This window comes from Rhipicephalus sanguineus, chromosome 4 (genome assembly GCF_013339695.2).
Source record: "Rhipicephalus sanguineus isolate Rsan-2018 chromosome 4, BIME_Rsan_1.4, whole genome shotgun sequence".
In the NCBI taxonomy this organism is placed as follows: domain Eukaryota; kingdom Metazoa; phylum Arthropoda; class Arachnida; order Ixodida; family Ixodidae; genus Rhipicephalus; species Rhipicephalus sanguineus.
In genome coordinates this window covers 173729994-173752524 of record NC_051179.1, presented here as the reverse complement: position 1 = coordinate 173752524, position 22531 = coordinate 173729994, and the positions used below count along the sequence as shown (strand labels likewise).

General features: G+C 47.0%; 1 protein-coding gene across 1 annotated transcript in view; it reads right to left on the bottom strand.

Annotated features, from left to right (window-relative positions):
• Positions 1-242: 242 nt before the first annotated feature.
• Positions 243-22531, bottom strand: part of LOC119391859 (fatty acid synthase) — a 306146-nt gene continuing 283857 nt past the window's right edge. Inside the window, exons 21-25 of the mRNA XM_037659508.1 lie at positions 19060-19415; positions 16912-17265; positions 9478-9721; positions 7162-7395; positions 243-439 (exon numbers count right to left, since the gene is read on the bottom strand). Of these exons, the coding sequence (XP_037515436.1) occupies positions 243-439; positions 7162-7395; positions 9478-9721; positions 16912-17265; positions 19060-19415 (1385 nt within the window). The remainder of the gene's footprint in view (positions 440-7161; positions 7396-9477; positions 9722-16911; positions 17266-19059; positions 19416-22531) is intronic.

Below are 22531 nucleotides of genomic sequence, written 5' to 3'. Positions count from 1 at the left end.
TTTGAGATGATATCCACAGTGGCTGGGACATTTGGCGTAAAATGACCTCATTGTGAGTGAGCGTTTGTTGCACAAACAAGAGGAAAAAGAAACAATTTAAAACCGTAGGAACAGTTGTACAGGAATGCAGCAAGAAAAACGTGGAAATAATGAACGACTGAAATCCGACAAAGAGCAAATACATGGAATATATTGATGTGTAGTAATAATATCAATACAATATTGACATCGATAGTCCCCTGTTAGGCTCGTTCGCTGGCTGTGGTGCCTTCGCTCAAAATACGTAGCTCATCGATGGTTAGCTGCCGGATCTCCTTCATGGACAACGTGAGGCTGACGTGTCGTTCAATTGCTTGCCTCACTTCTACGGCCATAAGTGAGTCCATGCCCAGCTCGCCCAAAGAAACCGCTGCGCTCAATCTTGAGGGATCCTTCAAGCCTGAAATAGCAATAAAAATGAGTGACGTACGCATCATGTACCACCACATTACTTAAGGTTCCAAAGTATACGACTTGCTTTTATTTCAATTATTAATGTTTACTGCTTTAACATCGCTACCCTCGTGCTGAAACTGCTGAAATGAGATATGAAAACGTGCTGTATTGGTGTGCGCCATTATGCCGAATTTATTACTGGCTTCAACAACTGCAGTGTAGCTGCACATAACTGTGTGCAGTGAACCAATTATCGGCCTTATTACTTTCGGTCGATGTATTTCTTGATTCATATAGGTGTTATAATACAGCTTGAGGTGCTCTCAGCTGGAGGTCCTCCCCCCCTTTTTTCTGAGGCGCTCCGAAAAAAAGGGGGGGGGCGAATCTATGAAGAGAGGAATGATGTGAGGGTCAGCTTTTACCTGTGCGTCACCAAGGTCGAAAAGAAACATTGTAATCATTATTTCATTTAATTCGGTCCAGTGCTTCGTCTACCTAATTTGCATTTTCCTTCCTTAAAAAAACTCTAATAAACTCAAAGCCCAACCTTCTGCGTCTTACGGCACAGTAGCTTTAGTTTTGACCTTTCTTGTCCCTTTATCCCTGCTATCCAATATGTACAGCGCGATCTGTAGACAGTGCCTCAAGGGTCGTCCATCATCTTCTCTTACGCGCGAATACGAAACCAGTCGCACACCACAGCATCTCAGGTGATCCCTGTTGTTTATTTGCCTTTGCTGTGCGTTGGAATAGGAATGCTTCGTGCGCTGTGCGAGAAACGAGGGAGCTGTGAGAATGCCAAAAATAAGGTAACGCGGCTTTAATATTATTGTACTGATTACTTAATCGATGACGAAAAGTACCTACGCGAACTGCTTTCTTTAACAAGAAGCTCACTGGTTTTTGATTCGGAACTGGGATTATGAGCGCATCTCAGCGTCACTTCTTTTTTTTTTTTCGTGCTATTCAGTTACCTTGCCTGCGATATAAGCTAGACCTAGCGAACAAATATAAATTTTCGATACGCGAATTTTTAAACAGGCCGACATTGCGCACGCGCCAGAAAGCGTGGTGGATCGACATTTGCGTGTCGGTGCTGCCCACCGACGAAATCTAATATTAATAATAATATCTGGGGCTTAACGTCCCAAAACCGCGATATGAATATGAGAGACGCCGTAGTGGAGGGCTCCGGAAATATCGACCACCGAAGGTTCTTTACCGTGCACCTAAATCTAAGTACACGGGCCTCAAACATTTTCGCCTTCATCGAAAATGCAGCCGCCACGGCCGGGATTCGATCCCGCGACCTTCGGGTCAGCAGTCGAGCGCCATAACCACTAGACCACCGTGGCGGGGCCACCGACGAAATCGTCGGTTTCAGAATATAAACATGAGAAGCCTACGTCGATAGCCTAGAGAGGTCTACCGGACCCTTTGCATCGGACGTGTGGTGTGGCTGCCTTGGAGATTTTACATGGACGCGCGCAACTGTGTCTGTTGAAGGGTTTTTATTATCCTTCTAATTTTACAGCATATACCGGGTGTCCCAGCTATCTTTAGCCAAGGGTTAAAAAATACAATATTAGAGGCAGGCGAGCGAAATGACTTGCAAATTGCTGACAGCCATCTTGCGCACTACAGACAATTTTTTGTTGTGTAATTAACTAATTTGTTAATTAGGTCGATTTAACTAAATTGCTAAATATTGACTTTAGGCAAGAAATTCTGCTTGCAAAGTTCGAGAGCGTCCTCAGAAACCCCAACTGCATTATTTGCGATAAAGAAAGTCTCACGTATACCATTTTTTCTAAGCTTCAAAGAAAGCCCGCGAAATACAAAAAGAACCACGTGACTAACGCGCTCGCGCGCCGCAAGAATGCTGCCCTCAGCCGTGGTTTGAGCGAACGAAATCAGCTGCGGCCGCGACTCGGCGTCTCCGTTGCAGCGATAGGCCGATAAGTTAAAGGTGGTTTCTTGGCTCGCGCTCGCTACAACTTGCACCGTCACGCGCGCAGCTGGCTGGCAACGGGCCAAGAAACCACCGCCCACTTATAGGCCCACCGCTGCAACGGAGCCGGCGAGTCCCGGCCGCAGGTGATGTTCGTTCGTTCAAACCTCGGCTGAGGGCAGCATTCTCGCGGCGCGCGAGCGCGCTAGTCACGTGGTTCTTTTTGTATTTCGCGGGCTTTCTTTGCAGCTTGGAAAAAATGGTATACGTGAGACTTTCTTTATCGCAAATAATGCAGTTGGGGTTTCTGAGGACGCTCTCGAACTTTGCAAGCAGCATTTCTTGCCTAAAGTCAATATTTAGCAAATTAGTTAAATCGTCCTAATTAACAAATTAGTTAATTACAAAACAAAAAATTGTCTGTAGCGCGCAAGGTGGCTGTCAGCAATTTGCAACTGATTTCACTCGCCTGCCTCTAATATTGTAATTTTTAACCCTTGGCTAAAGATAGCTGGGACACCCGGTATAAGGTCAGCGCCAGAGACACAGCTTCGCGTTTCCTCGGTAAATAACGCACGGAAATGCAACGCCGCCGTGAAATTTGAAAGGGAGGAAGGAAGGAGGCTTTATTAGAAAGGAAAATTAGGCCTTAACGTTGACTCCTTAGTCCAGGGCGCCACTGGCACGAGCGGCTCGCTTGGATTGGCTCTCCATTCCTTATTTCGCAAACCATAATTCCCAATTTCTACTTCACTTAAGGGGTTTTCTTTTTATATGTGGATTAGTAATATGCGAAGGCGTTTGCGGACACTTCCATCTTATATTTGATAAAGAGCGCCACGTTTCCGTGCGAGAGGGGATTTTCGTAAGTCAATGGCTGCTCTTCTCGCCATGATTTTGTGCAAGCGCCGCGGTAGCTTGTCAAGTAAGGCGTCGCGCTGCTGAGCTCGAGGACGCGTCCAGGTCATGGCGGCCGCATTTTTATGAGGGAGAAATACAAGAACACCTCTGTAAATATATTTAGGTGTACGTCATAGAACTCTGGGAGGTCAAGAATCATACGACTTCTCCCTCTTCTTTTCCCAATATAATCTTGTCGGGGTTCTGATATGTCAATCCGCAAAATTGATGTTTGTCTTTTTTACTTGCTCTTCATGGACACAAGTTCACTCTTCAAAACTGTGCTCTTTTAGTGGAACCAACACAACAGTACTATTCAACGTCTCCACAAAGTAACAACATGTTGTTCATGAAAGCACAGAAGTAGGGCTGCATGCTAGTCATTGTATTAACGGCTCTGGCTATCTCATATAGATTTACACGAAAAAAACTAAACAGTTTTCAGTAGTTTCTGTTTTCCTTTAAGCAAGATCGAAAAATATGTCCATGTTTCACTTGGCTGAATATAGGTTTTTAACTGCTTTGCTCAATACATACCCATCAGCCGTCTTGCATCAGTATACTGAACATTCACGGCGATAGTTCCAATAGGATGTGAGCCACACTTAGCACTAAGCAACCTAGAGAACAAGCTGGATTCAGGAAAGGGTGCACTACTTTGCATCGCCTTATGCGCTTAATCAAATAATTTAGACAACTTCTGAATAAAAAAAAAGATGGGTGATGCATCTGTCGTAAGAATCGGCATAACACGAAAGTGAGACGTGTCTTCACAGAGGTAGTTCTTATTGTGCAGTGGTATCTAAAATTTTGTACAATGCCTGTTGGTGCTTGGCAGCTATAGCCCCGTTTCCCGTAAATGCGCCCACGTTTACGCCAAGTGGCACATCTCCATCGCGACGACTAACGCCCATGATCATGATTTTTCCGGTGTGGTAGCTGAAGTTGTTAACATATACCTGAAAACCGTGTATCGTGAATCCCGCGCAAAGGTGGCATCGACAAGAGCATAATAAACACTGGCACACGATGCACACTTTTTCAAAGCGTCGTCCATTAAGGAGAGAAACGGCATGGTCTGCGCCCGCGAGAAATAGTGTTACCTATGACTGTGCTCATGCATACACCGGCGTAATGCATGCCAGCAACGCGGGAGGCAGAGGTTCGTAGCTTGAGCCGCGAACGCGCGCAGGCGTTCCACGACCCGCTGGCCTCCGTCTCGCTCCATCAAGGCACGACATTCGCCAGTCGACATTGTTGCTTTTCTTCAGCGCTTATTGTAGCAGTTATATTAGTCGGTGCTATCGCACTCGAAGCAGTCGGGGGTGGAGAAACATTGTTGGTGCATGTGGAAGCTGCACTACTGCGACAACGATTGCCGGCGCGCAATCTCGGAGGCTATGCTTTAACTACGTCGTCGCCGAATCGTTCTCGATCGGCGCTAGTGTCATGGCGCATTACTTCACCTCCCCGCTCACAGACGGCGGCACCGCCCCGCCCCGTTTAGCCCCGCCAACAGAGAGCACCGTGTGAGAGAGAATATGTGAGAGATATAAGACACCTTTTTTGGAACGTTGTGCATATGCCTCGGTAGCGTGGTCGGTAGAGCACCGGGCGCTTATTGTCGCGGATGCAGAGGTCCGAGTTCCAATCCCAGCGGTGGAGCTTTTTATTATAGTTTTTCTTTCTCATCTGTCTGCTAGCGTCCATTTTATCAACATCATATCCGTGAGGGAAATACGTCAGTGAAGCATTGGTGGATTCCGACATAAAACACTTTCGTGTTAAAAAACAAAAAAAGCTCTATATGGCAATCTTAAATTGCGAAAAGCTATTGGATTCAGTAAAGACACAAGTGCCTTTGCAGGCGTTGCGCCGACAAGCAGTTCTTGAAATAAATGTACGCATATATATATATATATATATATATATAGATAGATAGATAGATAGATAGATAGATAGATAGATAGATAGATAGATAGATAGATAGATAGATAGATAGATAGATAGATAGATAGATAGATAGATAGATAGATTCCATAGTTACTCTGCTAGTCCTCAACAGGAATAGCACGATCCCCACCGAGAAAATGGTCCATCAAGGTGATAAAACTTCTCTGCTGCTATCCCCTGCTTGTCTCTGATCCTCTCTGCTCTCTGCCTATCTCTTAGCGTTACCCTTATCATTTTTCGCTTTGTTGCGCATCTTTCACATGACAAGATTCGAGAGAAATAGGGTTGAAGATTAACGGGGAATATATTAGTAATTTACGATTTGCAGACGGCGTCGTACTTTTCAGCAATGGCGGCGAAAATTATAAGAAAAAAATGGTTGAAGATTTGGACAGAGTCATCTTAAAAGTAGGATTCAAGATGAATATGCAGAATTCGATCAATATGCTATGTGGTTTGGTGAAATAACAAAAATTAATGAGAGACAACCCCTTGAATCAGTAAAACAATAATACTTCTATCAATGTCAAACACTAACAGGAAAGCCTACTCATATACAAGGAATCCTCTGAAGAATTAAGATGGGCTGGTACGCATATGGCAGGCACCGTGAGATCCTGACCGGCAGCTTACAATTAGCACTAAAGCGGACACTGCGCAACAATTGCATTTTCCTAGTTCTAACAAATGAGGCAGACATCTGTAGAACTACGAAGAAGCTCGAAAAGGAAAAGATGCAGTGCCCCATGAAATGAAAGAACGATAGGGGTAGCCCTAAGATATAAAAAGGGGGCGGAGTGGCTCAGAGAAGTAGATATTAAAAGCAAAACATTGGTCTGTGCAGGCCCACGGGTGGCTGCCAATTTGATCTCTCCATTTTCTGATTAGAGATGGTGAATTATAAGACCGGAATGTACAGCAAGAAATGGGAAGCGCGTGGGAGGACGGCAATCATTTGGATGGAGCGACGAAATTAAGAAATTTACAGGCATAAAATGGAGTGAGCTCGCGCAGGCCATGGTCGGCTGGCGATCATGCCTTCGTCCTGCTGTAGACATAAGACATGATGATAAACATGATGATGCTGACGTAACCACGACTTCACGTCAGGATTTTTATTGCAATGTGCCAACACGTTGAAATTATCTGAAAAGATGCGAAGACGACGACAGACAAAGGGGGTTACTTACACACACACCATCGTTATCTGTCGTGTGTTGATGTCTTTCGCCTGAGAACATGCTAACCGAACTCGACCACTTATCTATACGAATCTTGAATGTAGCTAGTCATTTCTGCGGAATCCCGCGAGGCGAACGACTAGTCATGAAAAGGAAAATTGGCAGCCACCCGTGGGTTGCGCAAAGCTACAAGGATATAAACAAAAAGAAAGCATCCTATCTGACGAAAAATTCGTCGAGGTCTCCGAATCGAACTCTAAACTAACGGCTATACGGTGCGGTGACACTGCCACACACGCACTGCGCGAACATAGAACATACAGAAAATAATGTTTTCGAAACACTTACATGCATCTGACGCCGAGGTTTAGCACATCTAACTATCTCAGAGATAACAGGATATATCAGAGGAGGGCAGTGAGTGTACAAAAACTTGCCCTGCAAACGCTTCTTAGGATTCCTTATGCCGCAAAAGAGCCGCTTCTTTTTTTTCTATTACCAAGCACGAGTGCGTGCTTTATGAACAACAAACCGAACCTCATTGCATTCATGGTCTTTCATTGTAATGCGGTGACAATGAATTCCTGTGAAAGTATCGAGGTACCGGTCTAGGCCTGCTTCTGTCATTCATTTTGTTGTTTTATTTACGAGGGCCAAAATATGTTTTTATTAGCCTTAAATAATATTTCCTGGACATCTAACACATTAACAGTAACTAACTGGCAACACCAATCCACCTACCTAGGATTCGTGCGATCACTTCGACGAGACCCCGCTTTCTGCTGTTGTCCTCAGTGGAGAGATCAGCCTTCACGCAGCTCGAAACGACGGCATGCCTCTGGTTCAAGAATTGGTCCATGAGTGCGATGCAAGAACTGATTCGCTGGGGCGTGGTGCCGGCGATGGTTGCATCATCGCCCATTACGTTGTGGAATGCACCGACATCCGCAATGGCGCCCCATTGTATGGCCATTCCTGCAGCGTTCGAACAACATCGGGGAGATGGCACCTTTTCGGTAAAATCTTCAATAACGGTAAAATCTTACCACGTGATGTTGTGTGTCTCTCTCTCTGTGTGTGTGTGTGTGTGTGTGTGTGTACATGCGTGCAGTGTGTGAGTAGTTGCATATCTATGTAAACTGAGGCAGTATCTACGTCGTTTGAAGGCAACCAAGCGTCATTGCAGAAGGTGACATTTCTCTGTGTGTGTTCATTTTGTTATCGTCTTCACCAGCGCTAAACTACCGCCTTTCAATTAGACATGTGCGCTGCCGCGCCGCCGCCTGTTCTTGCTCACGCCGCTCCCGCCGCCGCTGAAGTTCCGAGAACGATGACGCCGCCACCGTGCAATAATTGTGGCACGCCGCCGTTAGCTTTTTCTTTTACCACGAACGGGGAATCTGGACACAAACTACATCACTTCACCTTGGAAGCTCTTCTCTATGTGTACATTTATTGGACTGTACGTTTCAGCCACCGCTGAGTGACGGGAGCTCGGCGAGCAGCGCGCCCTCTGTTTGCTGTTCTTCTTCTGCAACATCATTTTGACGTCACGAAGCTTGAAGTGAAGAGGTTGCAACGTCTTTTGATGTCGCAATATTCGACAAAAATGAGAGGGACGGAATTCGCTTCAACCATGGAGAAAAAAAATTAGGAGGGAGCGCACCTAGCGTCTACAAGCCAACCTCCTCTGAAGCTGCTATCTCCTCGGGTTCGTGTCACAATTTCTATCATGATCTTGTTTATTTTCTGTTTTTAGTGGCCTCATGGAAAAAATGTGTCAAGAGCGGGCGCGCCTATAGCGTCCACGAGCCAACCTTTCCTGACGCCAATAATCTCTAAAGGCGCATTCACATTTGGCCTTGAAGGGGCCCAAAGCGGCAAAATTCACCAGAAAACTTCGTCGCCTAAGCAGGCAGCAAACCGGGCTACGAGCAACATCGGTCTCTGACCGATTTTTGTCTTCGCGGCAAGAGCGGAAAGCTATTCCACCTCTCCGGAAGCTGCACTTTGCCTCTACTAGCTCATGAACAACGTTATGTCGGGCCAATATTTTGGACTGGTGGTCAAGGAGTTGGATGTGCATTTATAAGGGTAGAAGACGTGCTTTGGTGCATCGGAGCCTTCTAAAATTTCGCCGATTCTATGGCGCTTACTATTGTTTTTATTCACATTGAAGGCGCAACGCGTGTGGTGCTGCATGGTGTTGAACCTACGCAGTCCAGGGCGACTACGCTGCAAAGAATGATGAGTCATGCACCCTGCTTTGGTCATGAGTAAAGCGCTCACGCCTTTTACCCAGTATCAGATCAGTAACATCGCTCAGTCAAAATCCATAAGATCGGTGCGCGCATCGAATGTGCTACTCGCGAGTAAAAGCTCGCCAGCGCTGGCGAGGAACACGGCTGAAGCAGAGATCCTTCTACGCGCTGTGATCTCACCGCTTCGAGCTTTCACCACTGATACGATTAGCTGCTCAAAAACCGCGTCTCTCGAGGTAGCGGCCGTATTTCCAGACGCCAGCGTTGTGTAGAGTTACGCGAGATCGGATCAAAAAGAGTTAGCTGTCATATTTCGTATAACATTAGGACATGCTGCTGTCGCTATACCTGCTTCCCGCTCTCTGTAAAAGAGAGTTTTCCAAAAGCCAACTGACAAATTTCTCTCCTAAAAAACTTTCGAATATTCATTCCCCAGAGATGATATAGAAATCACATCCTGAGCTCAGAAAGTATAGGTCGACCATTGGAAATAGTCAGTACTGCGATAAGAGCAAAATCTTCTACGTCTCTCTTTCTACGACACGAATAATACGAACATTTTTCGACACCTCCTACTGCATGACGCCTATCATCAAAGCAATTAAACGTCGAACAACACCCTCTCCTGACTCAATCAATCAAGACTTCCGATCCCAAATACAAATGTTGGAGATAAGGCCTCACTGAGTAGGGATTATGCGGATTTTAGGTTTAAGCGTGGTATCTATATGGGGCGTTATTTTCACCGCACTACTGCTTTGTCAAGAAAGAGCTCTCGACCATGCTGAACGCTTACCGGGTAGTCCCTGCGCAGCTCGAAGCTCACAGATGCGTTCCATCGCTGAGTTGGCGTAGCCGTAATTAGTCTGCCCCACGTTGCCCATACCCGCTGACAGGGACGAGAAAGCGACGAAATGGTCGAGCTCTGGACACATCTCACGGGAGAGTTTATCCAAATGTCGGGTGCCATGAATCTTTATCTTGAAGACGGTCTCAAAGGCCTCCGCTGTCTGGTTTTCAAGAAGCCCGTCGCGTAGCAGCTGCATTGATTGTCAGGCGCTATAAACACAGCTGATCGCTAAAGAGAAAACATTATTTCTTTCTATAATATTAGCCTCTAAAACTGTAGCCTTCCAATCAACATCGCCGCCTGGGGCAGTCAGCATTTCCATAAGAAGTTTACCAAGTTGTGACATTGTAATTTAGCAGAATTTGATTCATTACATATGCTGCACCTTGTGTTTTCAAGAGCGATATAGTGTACGTAATTACTCCTTTACAAAGTAAACGAACACACTTAGGCGTTTTTCGCAATGAATTCCAGAACGTGTGTCTCAACAGAGACATAACCAGAGAAGGCGACAGGGTACTTGGCTTCCTGATAAACGCGTAGACGGCAAAAGCATTCTCAGCATTCTGACTAGCAGTCAAGCCTTCCTTTGAAGTCACAGGGGCATATCATTCAGAGTGGTGGCCATCACAGCCACGCACTAACCACAACCAACATAACAACGAACAGCGCAGTTTTTCAGCGGTCGTTTCATTCATTCAAGAACAACGCGAAAGCGGAGTACGCTAAGACAATTTAGTTCCACATAATGTATCCAGTGATCACACTTCACCGCACGCGTATATGGACGGTGTCTACGTAGTTACGTAGACCAGGGGTCTGCAACTTGCGGCCCGCGACAGGAAGTCAGAACCAACCCCACCTCCCCTTGTCGCTTCCTATTTGAAGGCCGACATGGAAGTTTTGACGGCAAATGGGGTTAGACAGGAACAAAGGAAAAGAAGTTACGCCATATCCACGAAGTGAATGATGTTACAGGAGCTTGCTCAAAGATGATCGTGTAACCCGTGACTCCTCCGTACAAATTCTTCTATCGTCACAGCCGTTCCATGTTTCTTAATAACTTGGAAGGGTAGCGCTAGTAGACACGGACTAGAGGAAGACACAGGGACACACAGACGGAAGTGCTTCCGTCTGTGTGTCCGTGTGTTCCTCTAGTCCGTGTCTACTAGCGCTACCCTTCCAAGTATGAATTTCCAACTCGCCCAAGAAACAGCACTCCTAAAGTTTCTTAAGAAGTCTGCCCCAGTGCAGTTCCCCGGCAGAAAGCGTCAGGAACGCGTGTGGCTTACACAAATGGCGAATCATAGCGAAGACTTCTTTTCGGCGGTCTTGCCAGTATTGAACCGTGTTGTGTATGCCCCGCATGAAAGCCAAGTTTCTGTTGAGTACGTAGTCGAGGAACTCGCGTCCACCCGTCTCGAACTGCTGCCGCGTGGATGCACTGGTGGCGGCGTTGGTTTTGAACGTCATGGTTTTCTCGCAAACATTGTGCCTCATTACTTTCATCGCCATGTAGAGCACGTGCTCCGGTCCCACTCCACGGCAATTGGTCCGGCGGATCTCGCTGCTCGCCTTGGTGAATGGTGTTGGTCGAGGCCCGGCGATTTGACGAGGTACGCCCAAGTAGATTTGTGGCAAGGGCAATTCTTCGGCGTACTCGTCAAAGAGCAGCGAGATTGGCGTTCGACCTTCGCCGGGTGCCAGATGGAGACTGTGAGTGCCTGTCATTAACCCGCGCACTTGTTGTTCTTCTTCGGCGCACAGAGCACGCGCCGAGTGTGCCTCTAGCGGGAGCAGCGAGAACTAGCGGATACGGCGCGATGAACAAGTCGCGAGTATAAGGAGCAAGCTTCTAAAAGTGAAGGACGCTTGAGCTTCGCCTTGACGAGTAGAACGCGATAACGTAATCGGGCCCCGTGCGATTCGCCTTCAACTGTGCCAAAGGAAAGGAACGTTTGTGCGCGTAACATAAGCCCTTTGAGACTATCCAAGTAGTAGAGTTGCGAAGTGCCCACTATGTCATAATTCTTCCTTTTGCAAATTTTTCAAAGTACTCACGCAACGGTAAGGTGCCATGCGCACAGGCGCAGCTGCATACTTTGTAATGAGTGGGCAGCTTTAAAGCGCCCACTCATTGCACAATTCACGTGTTTTGACACCTGGTGCGATTCTACAATTTCGTCATGCAATAGTACATGCCTTAAGGATGCTCCTTTCTCCCACTACGTGATATTCATATAGGGTTTTATTTACGCAGCAGTTTCCAGCGTCGGCGTGGCTCCGTGGTAAAACGCCTACTTGCCTCGCAGGAGGCCTGGGTTTGATTCTCACTCAGACGACAGAATTATTTATTTGCATCTACCTCAATTGCCACAGTTGCATCGCTGTGTGGGGAAGGTGGCAGAGCACGTCATCCACAACAGAATCACATGGTTTATCGAGGAAAACGAGCTGCTTCCTCACAACATGGTGGGATTTAGGCCCGGTCTTTCAACTCAGGACGCTATGAGGCTCATCAAGACTCAGATACTCGACAGTAACACCCGGGACACGAGGGCCATTCTCGGTCTTGACCTAGAGAAGGCTTTTGATAATATACATCACTCGTTCATTCTCGACTCAATCTCGAACCTAGGCCTGGGCGCGGCCTTCCATGCTTTCGTTCGATCTTTCCTCGAGGGACGCCGCGCCCTGCTCAAGGTCGGCGAGATCGAAACGGACAAAATGGCACTGAGCAATAGGGGCACCCCGCAAGGGTCCGTGATTTCACCGCTATTGTTCAATATCGCCATGGTTGGTCTATCGGAGGGTCTGGGCAAGATTCAAGGCATCGGACATAATGTTTACGCGGACGACATAACGATCTGGTGTGCTGGAGGCAGCGATGGGCACATTGAATCTGCCCTCCAGGAAGCCATCGACTACACAGAGTCCTTTCTGCAGGACACAGGCCTCAGGTGCTCACCGAGTAAATGAGAGCTGCTTTTGTATAGACCCAGCAGGCGGGGACGCAAGCCAAAAGACTGGAAGCACCTGGCAGAGAGTGACATCAACCTGCATACGAAGAGTGGGGACATAATCCCTAGGGTCGCGTCGATCCGCATCCCCGGTATGATCGTGGAGTCGTCGGGCACCAATAGCCAAACGATCCTCCGGCTCGCAAAAAAGACTGACAGCACCATCGGCCTTATCAGGAGGGTCGCCAACAGACGCAGCGGTCTTGCAGAAGACAACCTGGTCAGGCTTATCCACGCGTTCTTACTGTGCCACTTTACCTACGTCGCGGCCATGCATGTCTGAAGGAGGGCTGAGCGGGATAAATTAAACGCCATGATCCGGAGAGGCATCAAGAGTGCTCTTGGTATCCCGAACTACACGCAGACGGAACGGCTGCTACAGCTGGGAATGCACAATACGCTCGAGGAGATTGCGGAGGCACAGGAGAGGGCACAGGTCATCAGACTCTCGGGAACGAAGGCTGGGAGGCGACTCCTGATGGCCATGGGTATCCCGTCGGCCACAGTGGACGACAATTACCAGGGATTGCCAAGAAGACAACGTGAACAAATCATCGTTTCCCCCATTGCGCGCAATATGCACCCGCTGCGAAACACGGGAAGAAGACGGGCCAGGGCACGAGCGATCCTCCGCAGTGTAGCAGAGGTCCCTGGGGAGAGCTGTTTTGTCGACGCGGCCAGGTACGGGAACAGCAACAAATACGCAGTGGTCTCGGTCGACCAAGCTAGTTCGGCCATCAACGCCGCATCGATTGAATGTTCCTCCTCGAGCGCTGCCGAGCAGGTGGCCATCGCCGTCGCTCTCCTCGACGAGAAGCGCGCGAACGTATACAGCGACTCACGGGCAGCCGTCCGTGCCTTCGCCGTCGGCGCAATCGCCAAGGAAGCACGCCGTATTCTCGGTAAAAAAGACATATCTAACCACATCTTAACGTGGTTCCCTGCTCACATGGGTCATTTTGAAGGCGGCCCCACCAACCTCAACGAGCTGGCCCACTCCAAGGCGCGAGGTATGACGTTCCGCGCCCACGGAGGTTCTCCCCAGCCCACGAAGTTGGACAATAGAGATCAGCCCACCACATACAATGAAATTACGCAGCACTTCTACCTAGGCAGGAGGGTCTACCCCCCTCCTCACAGAAAACTACACAGAGCCCAGGCCATGACGCTTAGACTCCTGCAGACTGATTCATATCCAAATCTGGCCTCATTTCACAAAATTTACCCAGATACTTACACTAGCAGCTCGTGTCCTCTTTCTGGGGAAATAGCTAACTTAGAGCATATGCTCTGGCGATGCCCCTCGTTAGTGGGCAGTGAACAAGCCGACCCAGCAAAGTGGAGCTCCGCCATCAGAAGCCCCAACAAGGGGCATCAGCTTTGGGCCGTCCAGGGAGCCCACGATGCGGCGGCCTGGCTAAGCCTGCCCGTCCCAACGTGGGAGAAGCCCACTGCGCGCTAGTCGCGTCTCTCAGGACTATATTTAATAAAGTTCCACCATCCATCCATCCACCTACCTCAAACTTTCCTTCACAGAGAAGGCTGACTTTTCGCTCACAAGCAACGACGCCGACATCGACATCGAAATTTCAGTGTAGCGAGCTCTCTGACCTCATCGCGTTAATGTCGCTTCGCGCTGGTATTGTACCCCGTCTTCACACTTAAGCAGGTAACGTCTTACGATAATTGATAAATTGCCTATTCTACTGTCTATAAAGATAACGATTATTTTATATGTTGATAATTATCTATATCCATTGATTACACCGGGTGTTTCAAGAAATGTGTCCAAAATTCTCAAAAATTAGGGAAATTCCAGATTTGTTCGATGCCTTCACAGTTACTTTTTCTGTAGCCGCAGGCATCTTAAGATGGTTAACGACATCATTTCGGACAGTAATTAGGAAAGTTAGAATAATCAACTTTTTATTAGTGGAGTTCAGCGGTTATGTTAAATCGGAGAATTGAAGTAGTTCTTGCCAAGAACGCATCGCAGCTTTCAGATATAGAAGAGGCCTCTAGTAATTATTGTGGCCTCATTAATTTCAATAAAGTTCACCGGCGAAACCGAAACTGAAGCACCGATGAGCGCAACAAGCAGACGACCAGAATGACGTCACAGTTCAAGACCGCGATCCCAGAGGTGTAGTTCTTCGGCGTTCGTTGACGTATGTGCGTCGTGCGAGCTATAGTTACAAGCGCAGCCTGCACAACCACACAATGAAGTCGGCTGATGGTTGATGTACCTACGCTCACTCATTCTGAGCGTCTCAGAAGAATGTCGCAGTTGCGATCTTCCCAGTTTCGGTTTTGGTCTCGACGCTGAATTTGGATGGATTTCATTACTTCGCAATTATCACTATGGAGGCCGCTTTCCGAAATCTCAAAGCTGCAGTGGGTTCTTCGCATGAATTACTAATTCGCCCATTTGACATAACCGTCTAACTCCACTAATTAAATAGTTCATTAATCTAACTTTCCTGATCACTGTCCCAAATGATGCCTTTAACCATCTTAAGATACCTGCGGCTACAGAAGGAGTAACTGCGACGGTGGCATCGAACAATTATCGCATTTCTCTGATTTGTAAGAACTTTGCCCACATTTCTTGAAACACCCGGTATATAACAATTATTCTCAATTCGCCGATTTTTTTTTCTCTCTTTGACCGCAAACCCTTCCTCGACTCCAAACCTCTTCGATCTCCCATGCGGCCCCCGCCGTGTCAGCTTCATGTAACTAGACCCCCCGCCTCAAAAGGTTGCCAACCCCTGACGTAAACCTTTCATTTATCTTCAGAATTGCCTTTTTATTGACCTTTCTAATCACTCTTTCGAGGGCCGTATGAACCTGAAGTATGTTGAAAAAAACAGAGAAATAGGCGTTATTTTTGGATAATAAATGTAATTTTTGAAGTAGTGTTCGTCCTTTGTGGCTTTCCTTCTTGTAAGACCGTCTATTGCTTTTAAGCTCAATGATATAGTCAGTGCCAATGCTCGGTGCATTTCCTATTGTTCATTGGAAGCCAAGTGTAAGAACATCCATGAAGAACAGAGAGACTCTAACATAACATATAGACGGCTAATCAGATAGAACAGATAGCCGGCTAATCAGCTGACATCATTATGAAATAACGTACAGCGATGTAATAATGGTGCAAATCGAAGCATCACGACAATGAACATTAGCTGCGCGGGAATACCAAGGATAGGAAATGGCCATTCGTATGCACCATTGGATTCCCGCGATGTTAAAGAATTCCGGTCGAACCCATAAATTGTGGGAGCCGATTTCACGTGAAGCAGACACAGAGTCAGAGAGTAGTGGCCTAGGCCGCATCATTTTTGCTTTGAGTCATGCGTTACGAGCTAGATCGACGTGTAAGATGATTCGTTCTAGTCATATCGAGGGCTTACCAGGCACGTCGAGTTCTCTGCCGCCTAAAGGGTAGCTCATGATCTTATGTAAGATGGCTACACGCCTTAATGTGCATACATCAGTTTTATCGAAACGAAGTGCACATTGGGGCGCGATAATGTGCGCATCATTACTTGCGCTCCTTGGCATATTCCTCTGGGGTTGAGCAGCGCCTGAATCCAGCTTGCCGAGTCATAGGGGCACATATGTAAGAGTAATTACATTTTTATCTTAGCGGTTAGGCAATAATGCAACCACAGCTGACGTTGCCCCTATATGACAACTGTATAGGCTCGTATTTTGAAACAGTGGTGTTTTTGTGCTAGGATACTTGCCTTGCACGTGGATGAATGCCTGGGTTCGTTTCCGACTGGAACCGTGATTTTTATTCTTTGCGTCTATCGACATTTTATGCGACGCGGCCGCCATATTTCTAACATCTTAATATTTACAAAGTTTATTCTCGCAGTTACTGGGTTGAAATAGACTATGAATCACCTGTGGCGCATACTCGCATTCCATGAGCCGTGGTACGCGGGTATGTACGACAGGTGACTGAGACAAACGGTCTCATGACGTACGCGACCCGCATGTCACGTTATTCATGTCATCACCCGTAAAGCGTGTTTGTCATAAACTCGTGCATCCTTATGCTAATTTTGGCTTACACCAATTTAAGGAGACGACCTCGAGAGCGCCCAGATGTAGGCGGATAGATAGATAGATAGATAGATAGATAGATAGATAGATAGATAGATAGATAGATAGATAGATAGATAGATAGATAGATAGATAGATAGATAGATAGATAGATAGATAGATAGATAGATAGATAGATAGATAGATAGATAGATAGATAGATAGATAGATAGATAGATAGATAGATAGATAGATAGATAGATAGATAGATAGATAGATAGATAGATAGATTATTATTACTTACAACTGCTAGGATGAATATGCCTCCTACGGGTCCCATGGCAGTAGCTTCTTCAATAACCTTTCGAGCACCGTCCTCCTCAGAGGCGTCTATCTTCCTCACAATGACGTTGGCTCCTGCCTTCTGGAACCGATGAAGACAAAGGCGCTGGTAGCCAGTGCGTACACCTGAGCGAGTGGTGAGGAGGAGTTTGCGACATCCGCGGTTCACCATCCACTCGGCCAGCTCTAGGCCGAAACCGCCCAGACCACCGGTGATAACATATGACTTTTGCTCGTAGAACCACGTGCGCGCTGTCGCCTCGACGATTGTTGGTGCGAGCGTTCCGCGTTCCCGCAGGGGATCTTCCGGCTGGATCTGCACGTTAGTGACGCCTTATTCAATTGCCATTGTTGACAGTTCACGTCGGCTAGCATTCGTTCTAATGGCTGATGCGAAAAGTGCCCCAGGAGTGCACACATGATGAACGGTTGCTTCAACTAAGCGGGCGCAGGACGCTCGAAGTTTTGTAACACATCACTCATGAAGCACCGGTATGCTATCACTTTTCTTAAAAAAAAAAACAAAAAAACAGCGCCATCCTTTTTTTTCTCGAGAAGATGATGTTTCTTGTGCATAATTAGGGTGGTGTAATGTAAAAAAAGAGCTTTTCATGAAGCTGTTATGCAACGAATACGTCAGCATGTTAACACGTCAATATCAGAATATCGCGTTAAAGATTCGCTTCTTATGTCGGACGCTATCAAAGAGAGATGCGATTTGCGCTTTTTGATTTCATAAAATGGCGGTATAGTACCTCTCGCGTCGCAGTGACGCCTTCGTTGCAGCCTCACGCGGAGAGCTACCTCAAATCCTAGAAGAAACTTTGCCGTTCAAATAGTCACGCGCATACAAGATGAGTGTCACTCATGTAAAATTGTCTTGCTTTACTGGCGAAATCGCCAATTCTTCGTGTAAGCATTGGTAACAGGCTTGAAACCTTTATTTTTTCATTCCATGCTAATGTGAAACGTTTTGTACTTTCAAGTTGAATTGTTGGCCAATCACAGTAAAATATTACGACGTAATAAAGATATAAAACAATTCAACCAGCTCCGCTTCGTGGACACCGATGAAAGAGCGAAGGTGGTGGCGTTCCCTTCGTCAGGCTAACGCATTTCTGTGTCGCAAGTCTTTCAGATATGTTCCATCACTGCTCTTTATTAAACACTCATCGTTAATTTTTGAGGTGGTAGTATAGATTTATTGCATCTTGGCCATACCGCGCTTATACACAGGTTTACGAAGAGGCCTTCGCTGAAGATGCTCCGATATGTTGTATCACTGCTGTTTGAGGTGGTGGTATAGCCACAACCTTTTAAAACCACAAACTGTCACGTGACAGTGGTGTGACTTTGGTAACGCTCACGCCGTTTGTTGTGTCTACTGTTGCCTTCCTTTTTAGTGGAAGTTGTGTATTGGGATTTACCCAATTTCTGTGGCACATACCCGTTTGCGGGGTTAACTGGTGCCTTCATTTCTAGTGGACAACTGCTGAGGGGTGCGATTTACTCTATGTCTGTGGAGCGCACCCATTTTTTACGATGCCCACGAGCGTTCCCACAAATCCCGAACTTGAAAGGCTTGACCAAGAACAGCTTCACTGAACACGGGATATCGCCGACATTTCGACAAGTGGACTATTCTTCATCATGGCTGCAACTGCTGCAGTTACAGACTTGAAGAAGACAAATCAGCTCATTGAAACGTCGGCTCCAGCAACACCTCGTGTTCAAGAATTTTTCACCTCTTCAGACTTCAATCTTCCCCTGAACTACGTCTCTTTAAGGACCTAATAAAGTCACATGTACCGCTAAGTGCCAACTCCATATGGTCTGGCTGTCTAGCTGAGGGTTGGTACACCACAAGCATATTATAATAGCATCGCTTCTAGTTGAACGTCACAAAAGTAACAAAAATGCGTGAGCCAGTACAGCTTTTTTTTTCTTGCAAGGAAACGACTGATTAAGATCCGCACCTTTGACCTTTTGTATGTTAGCTTGTTTTATGGAATAAACGGGTATCTCTAGTTAACGTGATGCGGTTCATACACTATGCGTTACTTGAAAGAAAATGCCTAGATATATCAGCTTACTTTGAGGACGCTCTCACCTCGAGCACTATTTTCCCTATGTGCTTTCCAGAGGCCATATACCGGAAGGCATCCTCGGCTTGATCGCGTCGGAACATGGTGTAGTCAAGTGGTCGAACGGCACCGGACTCAATGCCGGCACGAATGTACTCCGCAACGCGAAGCCTTTGTTCGACTGCAATGGCGTCATCGCCGTGAAGAAGCTCGAACAGCACTCCCTGGAATGTGACGCCTTTCAGGAACACAGACATTCCTAGTGGGGAGTCATTAGACAAGTCGACTTTTCCTATCTCAAGGAAGCGGCCATGGGTTGCGAGGCAGCGAACACTGGCCTGCAGCTTGTCTTCAGCCAGAGAGTTGAGCACGAGGTCCACGCCTGGTTAAAGAATAAGGGACACTTGGTGTATCCGGATTCTTATTACAATATCAGTGTTTTTGTGACTGTTTACGATTTTCCATGATTATGCAGACAAGCGCTGAAATAATAGCAACACGCATTTTGAGAACTGGTTTGATTACTACAGTGTGGGTGACCATCGTGGCTACCGAAATTAGCCCTGGTCTACCCAGCCTACCTACAATTATATGTGAACTTAATCAAGCCACCACGACAATGACACGCCAGTAACAACGACACCCATTTTGATAAGTTGCTTTATACCACTAAAGTGCCAGCACGCGAGCCCATAAAGCAGCGAGTGCATTGGCACGCATGCTCGTTCACTTCCTCTATGTGATCGTTTCCCACCCCCTCCCTGTCTTCAATCTAATCACTCGGCTCACAACGCGCGTTCCTCCATTCCGAACGTTTCCGACGACTTTATAGCGAAAATAATGAACTGTGCTTGATGATGCATGTTTTGAAGTATTTAACCCAGGAGGTTGGAAGGACATGAATAATGATTAACGAATATATAAAAAATAGATGGTTTTCCGAAGACATCAATCTCTTAATTATAGACTGCTTCAAATTGCAAAGAATCATCGACGACATAAACTGAGGAAGCGTTAAATTACGGTAGAATATGATTAAGCAGAAGGCATGCAATGCTGATTCTAGGTGGTGCGTTGAAGAAACGAAGGTTTGCGATAGACCACCGAAGTCTAGAATCGGCAGAAGAGTGTGCACATATTGGCCAATTACGAAGAGAGGAATCTACCGATGCAAAAAAAATTCACTGAAAAATAGAGATGGGCTGAAACGCATGCGGTCGAAATTCTGAAAGTGGTAATTCAAAACGGAGATTCTCAGCTTATAACCGACGACTTCAGGGGCGTAGCCAAGAGGGTGGGTTCGGAGGGGGGGTTCAACCTCCCCCCCCCACAAACATTTTCAGTTTTGCTTGTGTATATATACGCGCACGAACATACATAAAATATGGTTTAACACCCCCACCTTCCAGAAAAGAATGTCTCGCTACGCCCTTGGAGGACTTACCACGGTCACATAAGCGCAAAGTGTAGAACCATTGCATGCCATGTGGTCAGTTGCGTGATGAGGTGCGGTAACTGGGAGATATAGAAAGAACCTCGAGAAGCATCTGGGAACCGCGCAGCGTGTGCAGGAATGAAAATGATAGTCGCAACATGAAGAGATAGAAAGGCGGGTGAGTTGAGATAACAATGGCGTGTAGCTCATGTTTTATTCGACATTAAACGAACAAAAATAGGGTTGGGCAGGTCACGTAATGAGACTGATAGTGGATGGCCAGTGAGAGCGATGGTATGAATGAGAGGTTGAGGGAAGCGTGGCCGACTCTCCTGGTGTACTTGGGGGAGATAAAAAATTCAGTACCCAAGGCGTGTGTCTTCTAAGCCGTCAATCAGCCTTTCTTTGTGTCACTTGTCTGCCTTGTCATATAAAAATGGCTTACTCCACGTGAACAGTTTCGTGCGCCAGAACCAACTACTGAAGTATTACTCGCAGCCCTCTCGAAAAGACCGAACTGTAGATTTGAACGAGAACACCAGTATGGAATTTTATTTATGCACTGAAAGTTCGTTCGCCGGTGCCCCCATTAAGGTGGCAAAATTAGAGCGCATTACTTGCATATGTGTATTTTCCATTTTAATCTCTACCGTACAGGCATGTGAACGCTAAATAGTTAAAGGTGTCATGAGCTACCCGTTGGGCTTAGTGTGCCTCGATGTGTGCGCACAAAACGCGCAGCAAAACGCGCATCAAGGCACCCTTGTTGGGTTTGGTGAGCAAACAGATCGTGCGGATAGCAAGCGCTGCTATGAACAGCCCACTAAAACTGAAAGTAGGCCTAGTTGGTAGGCGCTACTTTTACCCCCAGGCTGTGTCCTTTTATTTTGTGTGTGCTGAAGTTTCGCGATGAATGTGATCTCTGCCAAATCTTGCACAGCCATGCGTCGCAGAAAGAGGTTACAAGCGGATAGCGAATTTGCCCTTTACTCAGTCATAAAGGAGACTGTGGTCATTCTTTTCGGAACTGCGGGCACCTGCTGTTTGACGTCGAACAGCAGATAGCATGCTATTGGCCAACAGCCGACATAAATAAAGAGCGGCGTTTGGACCTGATGCGCTTCTTGCCATTGCGTGCAGCCACGAGCCGGCACATCGCTTATAGTCGGCTAACGTTGGACAGTGAGCCACACGCACGCAAGAATCACAACGGGGGGGTGGAGAGGGGAGGAGCGATCGCGTTTCATCACAAGCACACATGGTCATGACGTGCGGTGACGTAACTTCGTTCTCCCGTGCCATTCCTCCCTGCTTAGCTTCCAGCGCGCTAATCGTGACAAGAGAAGAGAGAAAGCGCTTAAAGGGCGCGAGAAACTCCTCTAACTGAGCTCGTTCTTGACGGATTCGAGAAATTTTTGCGGTAATCGATTCGTGATGCATTAATCTCTGATGTTAAGATGATTCAACGATTACTTGGAAGTACGGTTCAGGGCCATTTTAAGAAATGAAGTGGAATGCCCTGAAACCAGACCCTCAAGTTAAAGATTGTGACCTCAAGTGCGATGCTTCGCACAATAACGTGGCTTTGTTATAATACGTGGATTAGTGCCAGGGCCGCATTCACATCATTTGCTTGTTTTTGTTTTTCACGTGTCTCGCTTCAGTTTGCTGCTACTTTTTACTGAACCTGTGAAGCACTTTTCAAAACCAGTGGGTGATGGATGCGAGTGGGCGCGTAGCAATACTTCTTATTCTAGCGTCCGCTACACTGGCCGAGCCGGAGTGGTTTCGCGTGCCCGTACAAGAGTCGTGCTGCGCATGCGCGAGGAGCAGTGATGTCACACACGTGGCGCACCGGAACGCTGGAATACTCTAACGCTATGAGCCCGTGGCTGCGGGCGGGCTGATCGCGTCCCTGTCGCGTGTGCAGCGTCGACTGACCGAGTGCGTTCACTGCTGCCACTGCATGAACGCGCCCGTGGCACATTCACCGCCCGTGGCGCAAACTGCGCCATGGGCGGTAGCGTCCCTCTCCATCGGGCAAGATCTGTGACGTAATGGAG